General features: G+C 36.9%; 1 protein-coding gene across 1 annotated transcript; it reads right to left on the bottom strand.

Annotated features, from left to right (window-relative positions):
- Positions 1-4,471: 4,471 nt before the first annotated feature.
- Positions 4,472-10,891, bottom strand: LOC110928983 (protein RAE1). Its single transcript, XM_022172065.2, has 11 exons — positions 10,733-10,891; positions 10,405-10,491; positions 9,662-9,739; positions 9,385-9,578; positions 9,111-9,252; positions 8,090-8,170; positions 7,883-8,008; positions 5,800-5,877; positions 5,571-5,642; positions 5,410-5,490; positions 4,472-4,829 (listed from the first exon to the last, which is right to left on the bottom strand). Exons 1-11 carry the CDS (start codon positions 10,787-10,789, stop codon positions 4,779-4,781), a joined length of 1,047 nt encoding a protein of 348 aa, XP_022027757.1. The 5' UTR covers positions 10,790-10,891; the 3' UTR covers positions 4,472-4,778.
- Between the last annotated feature and the right edge of the window lie 1,487 nt (positions 10,892-12,378).

Below are 12,378 nucleotides of genomic sequence, written 5' to 3'. Positions count from 1 at the left end.
AAATAGAAGGTTGTTTTTTTGTAACAATTTCGCATGTGATAATTTTGATGAAATAGCAGGTTGTTTTTTTGTAACAATTTCGCATGTGGTAATTCAATTTCGCATGTGATAATTTTGATGAAATAGCATGTTGGTTTTTGTAACAATTTCGCATGTGGTAATTTTGAAGAAATCGCATGTTAAAAAACCAACATGCGAAATTGTTAAAAAAAAACAACATGCGATTTTCAATGCGGGAAGATGATCTGACGGCTGAGATTGTAGAGTACGTAATGTACGATAAGCACATTTGTACGTTAACCAGCCCCTATATATATATATATATATATATATATATATATATATATATATATATATATATATAGGGGGCTGCTAGAATGAGAACCACCCCGAGTTGTAAGAACCGCGAGAACTACACCCCACGGAGCGCCGTTCGCCGCGATTTTTTTTTACAAGTAGATGTGTGCATTATAAACACGGCCGTAAAAAATCACGGCGAACGGCGCTCCGTGGGGTTTACTTTTTTACACCTCAAGTTTGGTGTTTTTTAATTTTTTTTCTTTTTTCTTTTTTTTTTCACCAGACTTGAGGTGTAAAAAAGTACACCCCACGGAGCGTCGTTCGCCGTGATTTTTTACGGCCGTGTTTATAATGCACACATCTACTTGTAAAAAAAAATTACGGCGAACGGCGCTCCGTGGGGTGTAGTTCTCGCGGTTCTTACAACTCGGGGTGGTTCTCATTCTAGCGGCTCCCTATATATATATATATATATATATATATATATATATATATATATATATATATATATATATATATATATATATATATATATATATATATATATATAGGAGTTGGCCAGAAAGTCCAAATTTCCTAAAAAGTGTAAAAAGTCATAAAACACCGTAATGTCAACCATAAAACACACCAAAAACCCACAAATAATATGATGAAGATTACTAAAACATCATGTATTTGGGTTTTGTGTTGTGTTTTAGATGTTAAGGCTCTGATTGTGGAATGACAAATATTATTGTGTTTTATGTTGTTTAGCATTGTGTGTTCTATATTCATAGTTATACGATGGTGTGTTTGAAGTTTTTATGGACTATTAGAGTTTGAATATGGTGTTTTAGTAATATTCATTCTATTATTTGTGAGTTTTAGGTGTGTTTTATGCCTGAAATTATTGTGTTTTATGACTTTTTACACTTTTTAGGAAAAACACACTTTCCGTAGGATCCCCACTCTATATATATATATATATATATATATATATATATATATATATATATTATTTATTTTATCTTAATCATATATACAGAGATAATATTTATTATGTTATAATAAATTTATTATATGAAAATTTAATTTGTTATATTTCTATATAACTAGCGATCCCTATCAAGCTTGGGCTCGAACTCGTTTATTAAATGAGCTGCGATTTAGGCTAAAGCTAAGAATGATTTGAGCTTTTAATGAACCGGGCTAGAGGAGCTCACAATCGCCTTGGTTTATTTACGCCCTATTTTCTAGTTCATAAATCAAGTTTGAAATTGTTCACAGGTTAAAGGACTTCTGGAGGATAAGAAGTTGGAGGCACTGGTGGATGCAGATTTAGAAGGTAATTATGTGAATGAAGGAGTTGAAAAACTGATACAGATAGCTCTGTTGTGCACACAAGCCGCACCATTGGATCGACCCGCGATGTCAGAAGTTGTGAGAATGGTTGAAGGCGAAGGTTTAGCCAATAGATGGGAGGAATGGCAGCAAAGAAGGCTTTCCCTCCAAGAATTTAGCCACACACACATTCAATATCCCTATTATATGAAATACTCCGATTCATACAACCCGAGCAACGACCATTTATCTGGTCCCAGATGATGGAAATGTGACATGGTTAATGTAACTAATTCAAGGGTTTTTGTCCAATTGTTGTCTATGTCCATGGTTGGTGGTGGTGGTTACTGTTATATACATTATGCTTCTATCACTAAGAAACACTTGGATTGGATATTGAGGCAAAACTAGCTAGTTGGGTCAAGTTAACACATCAACTAGAAAGAAAAGAAAGCGTAGTACTTCTAGTGTTTGGGAACACTTTGGTGGGGTAACATCGAATGATGGAATGACGATACATGAGTGCATTCATTTAATATATGTTTTGTGTTCGTTTTCTTTATTTTTTTAAGTCGATGTTGAAGTTACTGAAGTTCGAACCGTTGACCTCCCTTCTTTTCTTTTCATGAACGTGTGTTCTTGAATGTTCATTTTTTTGTGTTCTTGTGTTTGTTACCTAAAATTAACATGGAAAAACGATTTGTCGAACCGTGACCACGACGGTTGTTGGAGGCATGACCATGCCAGTGGGAATTTTAGGAGTAAGAGGTAAAAAATGCTTGTGATTGCTGAGTCATAGGTTGAAATTAAAAACTAATTTGCGAGACAAGCTGATGGGAGCCTGGGTGTATCCAGATGTGGGTGACGGACCGTTAGTAGCAACAGCCGCAAACGCTTGTGGTGGCGAAATAACTGCGGCCGATTTTTTCACCATATAGTCATGATCGGAGAGAATCCCATGAACTTTGGTAAAGGTTATTGGGTCGAGTAAGAAGGGCAGATTTCAAACCGTTGCATTCTTCTCGAAGACCGGATATCACAAGCATGAGTAGGTCTTTCTCCTTATAAACTTCACCAATATTGGCAAGAGCGTCAACCTATTCTTGTGCTTTGTTAAGATATGCGTATGAGGTTTCATCGCCCTTCATCCTTGGTTTAAAAAAGCGCGCCTAGGTGCAAGGCGCAAATCTCAGCGCCTTAGGTAGCCGGAGGCGCAGGCTGTACAGAAAGCACAGCTGAGGCGCGCTTTTTTGCTGAAAATTGACTCTGAGGCGCGCGCCTCATGTACATGATCCGTTTTTGTGCAGTGGATTGTTGTAAATCATGCTTTTTAGGTTGTACATGTATGTAATCTCAATATTAAAACATATATACAGCTTATTTGTGTCTAAACATTACGTAAATGATCCTAGAAACCTATATAATATATAAAAAAATTATAGGGGAATTGGCCTGTAATAATCCCAACCAGAGGTCATTAGCCATTGGCAGTCTCACCTTTGAATATTCCCCCCACCAGTCTCACCTTTTATCTATTTTTCCTACACCGGTCCCCCGTTAAAAAACCCTTAACAGAGTTAAGTTTTTTTCCAAATTACAAACAGATTTTTAGGGCTTTTGATCAGGATGACTATACAAGTCTATTGATATAAAACTTACCTCGAAATGGTGCTCCAAATTACTTGATTTTTGTTAATTGGAAATTTAAACACCCGAATTGAAGCGTCGTTTTCATCGTTTGGAGTACCGTTTCGATGTAAGTTTTACATCAATGGACTCGTATCGTTGTTCTGATCAAAAGCCGTATAAAACTGTTTGTAATTCGAAAAAAAACATAACTCCGTTAAGTTTTTTTAACAGGGAACCGGTGTAGGAAAAATAGGTGAAATGTGGGACTGGTGGGGGAATATTTAAAGGTGAGACTGTCAATGGCCAATGACCTCTAATTGGGATTATTACAGGCCAATTCCCCAAAATTATATAATCGCCTTGCGCCTCGCATACGAAAAGCTCACCGCTTTTGCGCTCTGTGCTTTGCGCCTCGGTTTTAGACCTCGCTTTTGTGCGCTTCGCGCTTTTTAAAACCAAGCCTTCATCTCAATCTTTAACAGCTAAGTTTTGAGGTTGTATTCCCAAGAAGACGTGCGTGGTGTGTAGGCACATTCTAGTGAAAGCCAGAGGTCTCAAGATGGGTACCTTGAGCGCTTCTGATATGGTGGATATAAGCAGCATGAGTGTCATTAGCCACCGATGTCGCATAGTTGGGGTTGGGTTGAGGTACCCTAGTCACTAGTGAGGGGACTGATTGATCGATGATTTGTGATGGACAAATAATAGTTCCATCAACCATAGCTCGGTTGTGAGAGGTTTTCTAGGTTGTTGAGAAAGCAGCAAGGCCATTGTTAGCCAGGGAAGAGCTTATCAAAAAGAAAAGGGGGCTTCGGAATTGTTGTGACAGGAATTAGGGCTAGGGTGATACCAAATTTAAACTTGGTAATAACCTTCTGGGGTAGCCCAGTTGGCCAGCCTCACCCCGCCTCTTCTTGAGGTCACCGGTTCGATTCCCAGCAATGCCCTTATGGGGTGTTGGGGCTCTTCACCGTGGGTAATCACCGCCAGGCAGCTATGGGGCTAAGCTAGCTTGCGGAGTTGCAATACTCCGGCGGATGGGAGGTCCGTGCAACTACCCCCCCCCCCCCCCCCACAATTTAAACTTGGTAATGTGATTGTAATTGTATATCACAATACATTGATATGAATAGAATACATAATTACACATTGCACCCATCCAATACTAAATGGTATCATTATCTGTTTCATACATTCAAATAACTAATGATAAATATTTGGATTTATAATTCAATCACACAAATAGATTAACATGTTTATGACCAAGTTGAAAATCATCCGGTTTCAAATTCAGTCCAACCGGTAAGACAGCCGATTGGCCCCGTTAAAAACATTGGTTTTAACTTGGTCAAAATTGCAACCCCTAAAACAACTTGTATCTTCTTCGATCGATTAATGTCAAAAGAATATTACACTTTTATGCCTTACTTTCTTCATTTTCAACTAATCCCTACAATGATGAGACCCACCAAAAAATGTTGAATGACAAACAATGAAACAGGTCTTTGAAAAAGATCAAAAACACGCCCTCATTTCCTTCCAACCGCCCCAGCACGTGGCTTGGCTTTAACCTCGGACTCCTAACACGCACAACGAACATATTAATTATTAAAAACCACAATCCATCTCATAATTTCTTTTTCTTTTTAATAAAATCCGGGTCCTATTGGTCATATTTTTAATAAAATCCAGAGTGACCTTCAAGGATTGTCCTTTATCTTTATACCCATTTTCAGGCGCTGTCCTTTATGTTCAAAATTGACGAGTTTTGTCCTTTATGTTTTCATATCATACACGTTTTGTCCTTTAGGCCAAACCCAGTTAGTTTTTTCAGTTAAATTTGGTCATATGCTTTACACATGAGGGCATTTTTGTCAATTCAAAGGTAAGTTCAACGGCAAATTTGCAGCTCAAAGCTTCTGCAACCTTTGAATTGACAAAAATGTCCTCATGTGCAAAGCACATGACCAAATTTAACTGAAAAAACTAACTGGGTTAGGCCTAAAGAACAAAACATGTATGATATGAAAACATAAAGGACAAAACTCGTCAATTTTGAACATAAAGGACAGCGTCTGAAAATGGGTATAAAGATAAAGGACAATCCTTGAAATTCACTCTAAAATCCAGGTCCTATTGGTCATATTATATCCAGCATACCTGGGGCAAGTGCAAGTAAATTGAGGTTTTTGCTGTGGATGGATTATGATTTTCAGCACCCTTGCTCCAGTCATAACACACCTACATATAACACGTATATATCAAACTCTGCTGTCAGACAAACTTCAATCAAAATTACACGTGCGCTAATAAATGTATACCGCGTAAGCATATATAGATCCGTCATTGTTAAAGCTACTGCAAGGTATAGGTTGATTGCACCTTGACATTGCCTGCATGATCATTGGATAACCAAACATCAGATACTTAAGATTCAACTTTTTGTTTGGGTTATCTAACAATTTTAAATCTTTAATACACCCTTGATTAAGGAAATTGAATTTCAAATTGAGATTCAGAATCAGAATTACAAACAGTTGGCGTAGATACCTTTAATCTTTGCTTGCTATCCTTGTCCCAGAAGTTAAAAGCACCGTCAGATCCTGCAGTTGCAAATGTATGATGAACCTGACAAGAACAAAAAGATGATTTAAGAGTTGTACATTTGAACATTCAAATACGTCGTGATTACCATTTTTTGAAAGTTGGATGTACAGTAGGGGTGGAAATTTTGACCAAATATGTTGATTTAGGTTATGCTATATCTCTCGAGTCAAATGGGTAAAAAAGTAGCTGCTGGTTTAACGGGCCAAGCTGGTCAAAAGTCATCCAAAGTCATAATTTCAACCAGTCACATACAACCTAGTAAATTAGTAATTAGTAATCATCTTATTTAGAAAAAGGAAAAATATAGAGTAAACTTCCATTTTGCTCCCTGTGATTTGGTTATTTTAACGGTTTTGCCCCAATAGTTTAAAAATAGCCATTTTCCTCCCTGATTTTTCTAACTTATCGTCATTTTGCTCCCCGCCTTAACTCCATCCAAAAAATCCATTAACTAGAAGGATATTTTGGTAATTTTATAGATAAAAGCAAGGGCATGTAAGTCTTTTCACCTAAATAAACCTATAACTTGTTTATTTACATGTATATAAGTAATTCTTTTCTGATCCCCATCTTTCCGACCACTCTTTCTACCGGCCACCACCATCCACAACTATCCACCACCACCTGCAACTACCACCTGCCGACCACGACTACCGCGACTTTTAACTAAACGTTTTAATTGAGTTAGAGCCAGGGAGTAAACTACCGAAATACCCCTACTTTTAATTGAAAGTTTTAACTGAGTTGGAGCCAGGGAGCAAACTGGTGACAAACTCGAAAGAACAGGGAGGAAAATGGCTATTTTTAAACTATTGGAGCAAAACCGTTAAAATAACCAAACCACAAGGAGCAAAACGAAAGTTAACTCAAAAAAATATTATTCTTGCACTATAGTTGTAATCATAATTGAACATTGTTTTAAAAATAAAATCAAAACGGATAAAAAAGTGTTTGTAAAAAAACTCGACATGTTTTATAAAATAGCCATTTTGACCCATTGCTCAAGCAGCCAGACCCGACATTTTTCCACCTTTATTCTTTAGAACCGAAAGGTCAAGTTCAAAGATTTGAAACACTATGCTTTCAGCGAACAACTAAGTTGCAAACCAACGGACTAGGTTTACAAACTGGCTATGCAGTTAATGGGGTAAAATAGCGGATAGCGGTCAAGGTCCGCTATATGATATATAGTTTATAGCGGTGGTATAGCGGTAATTTTTATACCATGCATAATTTATGTATTTTTATATATATATAAATATAGGAGAAGGATCCGTTAGGAACCACCCTTTATTGCGAGAACTGCGAGAACCAATGTGAACACACAAAAAAATAGCTAAAAACACACAATTATTTTTTTTTAATATTTTTTATCAAAAAATCGCTACTTTTAGTAAAGGTGGTTCTCGTATGAACCTTACCCTATAAACATATCTCAGAAAAAATATATATATAAACTCACAAGTATGAGGACTAAATATAAACTAATGAAGATGGAGGGGGTTATATGTTAAAATACCAAAACTTAAATAACCCTAAACAATAAACATCCTAACTTTCATCATACGCCGTTTTCCCACTCCCGTCTCTTCTTCACTGCTGCAAGAGGAACGGTCGCATCCACATTCACACTGTTCCCAGATACACATTCTTTAGACAATGATGATGATAGATGCTCTGTTCCGGTTACAGCAGGGAAGGTAAGGTTCGATCAGCATGTGAGGTTCGATTCAGCAACTTTGATTAGCCACCATTTCTTCTGTATTATTACCTAGCAACTAAGGACCAAGCAGTACACTCTTCAACTTGGGTTTTTAATGAGTTGAAGCTATAACCGCTATATAGGTTTCCAAATAGCGGCAAATAGCGGTATTTAGCGCCGCTAATAGCGGAACCGCTATAGGCCACCGCTATTTGGACCACTACACACCCTGAGGTCTGCTAACCGCTATAGCACCGCTATTGACTGCTTAGCAAACTGGTATCATTGTTCATAACCATAAGTCGAAATAATAAGATATCTTACAGGATGGAAGTTAAGAGAGTTGACTGCATAGATTTCATTTCCCTCTCTGTGGCATTTAAATGTGAAATTTTTACTTTGTTGTTCATCAATATGATGCACACCAACCCTTCCTTCAATTGATCCAACCTATAAGCCAAAACTTATCATCATTACATAAGCAATTGTTTGAAAGAGTGTTTGAGAAATGATCAGGCAAATAATACATACCAAGAAACCAGTCTGGTCAGGAAAGGCAGCAACACATCTTGTTTGGTATTTCAAGGGAGACACAATTCTCTTAAACTCTGCCTGTTTGGTATAAAAAAAAATCCACTCAATCACTCATTTAAAATAAATTTCAAATACAACAATATAATAATTTAAATCTTTATTCTTTAAATAACACTGTTTATAAGATTGTAATATTGTACGCATTAGAAAAAAAAATAGGACACTTTCACACGTTCAATTCAACTAACATGTACCCCTTTCGGCTAATTTTTTTATTTATGCCAGTCTATCTTGTCAAAGACGCGAGGCGCAGGCGAGGCGCATCGGCCTCGCCCGGAGCCTAGGCGCAAGGCGCAAAAAAAGCGTGGGCTTTTTTAAGAAAAGCGCACATAGAGAAAAAAAAATATATAAAAAATATGTTATGCTTTGAAAATAAATAAGATTCCCCATATAAAATGAAAAAAACTATTATCTATGCCATTTAAGATCATGTAGCTAATAGTTAGTAGCAAAAGTTTAGGACTTATACACACGTAGTGATACCAAAAGTTACTAGGACTTGTATAAACGTTTGCGGTTACTAAAACATATAAACTTATAGTTCATCATCAATCATCAAGACCATCATCAAAGTCATCAGAACTTCCATCAACATCAACTGGATATTCAGCTTCGGCTCGCCTCGCTGCGCCCGAGCGCCTAGGCGCGCGCCTTTTGCGCTTGGGCACCGTTTTTACAAAAAAAAAAAAAAAAAAAAATTTGCGCCTAAGCTACCACCAGGCGCTATAGGCGCGCCTCGCTGCGCCCAAGCGCCTAGGCGCACGCCTTTTGCGCTTTTGACAACTATGATGCCAGTAACCATGAACAAAACCTAAATTGACCCATTCATTAGTAGATTGTCAAATTTGCCATTCTTATAAAGATCCAACTCCAAAAAGACTACACTTTTGTTATAAACCGTAACCAACTCTCTCAATATTGAAATATATCAGGGTATGGATGACATAAAACAATTTACCTGAGGGTTTTGTAAGTTGAATGCGATAAGATTTCTATCAGCGGTGGCAACAACCAGTAGGGGATGTCTCACTGAAAGTGAATAGCAACGGTCTGGAAGTTGTTGTGTGTGGACTGGATTCGATTGTCTCAAGTCCCAGTACCTACAAAAAATTTAAGTTTAATAATCAAATCACGTGTGAAGTAATATAAAGAGATACTAAACACGAGAAACCATGCACCACACGTTAACAAAATCTTATATAAAAACCAACTACACCTAACTATTTGCACACCTAAGAGTTTTATCCCAGCTTCCTGAAACCAAAAGATTCATCTCTGGAATCCAAGCAACCTGAGTCACGGGGCCATCATGCATTGCTACAGTTGTTGGTTGGCCGCCAGACAATAACGGCCACATCTTCACTTGCTTATCACAGCCTCCAGAGAAGACCGTTGTTCCATCATCTTTCCATGATGAGCATAAAACCTCCAAAACAAATTATTAATCATTAGAATCCAAAAAAGACATAAAATTAAAGTATAAAACTAGTGGAAGAAGTTGGGAGTTACTGGTTGCTCATGGGCCATGGATGTCTTTGCCACAGTGGTAACTGAAGTTCCGTTTTTTGTCACTTCCCAACACCTCACCTGCATTAGATTTAATTTAATGAAAAGATGGAAAAGATACTTGCCTAATCATGTTCCCTTCATATAATAGTCATCAAGAAACCTAAAAAATATGTGAATGCTTGGTTTAAAAATGCGCACATCAGGTGCACAGAATGCGCGGTGCGCTTAATGTGGCGATGAAAATGCATCGTTGCAGTTGATGCAATGCGAATCCCGCGCATGTGATGCAGCCGATGACTGGTATGTGAACAAACTAGACCATCGGCTGCAATTTCAAATCTTATTGAACAATTATGGCCACGATTGAACAAATCTGACCAGAGATGATGAGAATATCTTGTGTATTTTAGTGTTTAAAATTTAACAAAATAATATATTATCCATAACAATTTTTAGTACTTTTTATAATAACAAACGCCTCTCATATATGATGCACGCGCATCATCGCCTTTTGGGACCAAAACACATTGGACCCCCTAACGCCTTTTAAAACCAAGTGTGCGTGACATTGTGACCTCATTAAGTTGTTTGGATGTGGTTTAAAATCAGTCTTTAGATAATCACTAAACAAACAATATGCCAATTGCCAAACAAATCAGATTACACAACTTTCAAAAAAAAGAATAACATACGCAACAGTCGTAAATAATACTTCCAACCGAACCGCTTAACAGTATGCAAACCTGGTTATCCCATGAAGTTGCAACAAGATGATTCGCTTTAGGACTGAAACAAAGGCTTGATACAGCATCAGTAGGAGGCGACACAACCTACATAAAAAACCACCAATAATCACACTCACAGCACAAAACATTCCAATATAAGCCCCAAAACCCTTAATCCAATGAGTCATGCTTCAAATTAATAACTACAATCCATATCAAACAGAGAATACTAAACATAACAACAATAAAATCACAAAACACGTGAAAGATTACACAAATAAGCCGTAAAACCGTAAGATTTTGAGACGATATCGATGAAACTAAAGCGTATAAAGCTATGGTTAACCTCAGTGGACTTGTTTGGATTAGTATTGGAGGCAGAAGCAACGCCGAATGTTGACATTTGATCGAAATTTAAGAGTACTGTTGAAGAAAATTGATGTTAACCCTAGTTCTTCAAACTAAGAAGATGAAGTTGAATATTGTGTGTGTGTGTGTTTGAAAAGAAAAGAGGGAAGAGGAATTTGGAGGAATTGGTTAAGGTTTTGGGCTTTTATCATATCATATGAGAGTTGAGACACCAAGCCCATTAGGTTTTGGAAGGTCCTAAAATCTTTCGTGGGACAGGTATTCGAGTATGTGATTGGAGATGTGTTAGTTTTATAAACTTTTATGGGTTTGAGACTGGTATGGTATTATGTTACACACCAATTGGTTTACGCCCATTAAAATTGAATATGATAATATATTATAGATGGCACACCCCAACTGATGGCGAAAACATCAGAATGAGACGAAAACAAGATTGCAAGAGACTTAATAACGACTATGTTGCGTTAAGTATTTAATAAACAGAATTTCATTTCATTTCTAGAATAGCGTTACATAGTTTGAAAACAAATAACAACAACTTGAACAAAAGCAAATTACAACAACAATACTAAATTTTAAAAGTGGGTTTCTAGTCATCATACTAAATTTCGTTCATCATCATCATCATCGTCAAATTCCTGCAATACGTATTAAAGTACATGTCAACACATAAAGTATGACGAGCATACAAGTTTGTTTACTAGCATAAGTATAAAAACGGTTAAACAAATCCACATGGCATAAACGTAGCCTAGAACATATCATGGCAATACTAGCATGCAACTATACTTGTCAACCCAAAGTTTCCCGCTAGCGTAATCTTATCATAGCAACGACAAGACCGTTTTGTTTAACTTAACATGACCTCAAGAATACGGGCGGTGCGTTAATCCTATAGCGCTATACATGTTATGGGAAGCTTGATCGAAGTGAATGACAATGTATAGTGCAAATAAACTTCTAGCATGTATGAATTCCTAACATAACGTATTAAGCATGTATATCGGATCGTTTGTTTTAGTTTTAAGCATAAAGTATGTGATTGTGTGAGTTTCATAAAGTATACGCATTTCACCCAAAGTGACGAAAAGTAATAAGGGGTCATGTACAATCATAGTTTTACAGTTTTGCAAAGCTTCTGAGTAACCGAGAGTTTGACGAGCGTTGAGAGTGGAACACCGAAGTTACCCTACATTAGGGAAACGAAGGTGTGTGAGCCTTCGGATTTGGTGAAGGATTCGGGTTCGGAAATTAAGTATATAAAAGTATGTACACGAAAATATATATCTTGTCTTAAACACTCGTTTTGACACAAAGATTTTATGTGATTTCATGGGTCTAAACTTGTAACATTGCAAAATTTCAACCGTTGTACACTTTCGATCGTTTTCTTAACTAATAAAATTTTATATTTTATTTACGAAATACGTAACCGTACGATCGAGCGAAACGGTATTCACGACATATTCGGAACAAAATCCAAGTTACACATGCCTTAACACATTTATATAACCTAAATATTAGGTTAAAGGGGTTAAAAATGACAAAAATGTGATAATACAAGTCCAGGGGCCAAATCTGCCAAAAACCAAAACTAGTTTTCTGCAAAGGGCTTACGGA

Source organism: Helianthus annuus, chromosome 3 (genome assembly GCF_002127325.2).
Source record: "Helianthus annuus cultivar XRQ/B chromosome 3, HanXRQr2.0-SUNRISE, whole genome shotgun sequence".
Classification (NCBI taxonomy): domain Eukaryota; kingdom Viridiplantae; phylum Streptophyta; class Magnoliopsida; order Asterales; family Asteraceae; genus Helianthus; species Helianthus annuus.
This window is presented reverse-complemented; position numbering and strand designations above follow the sequence as displayed.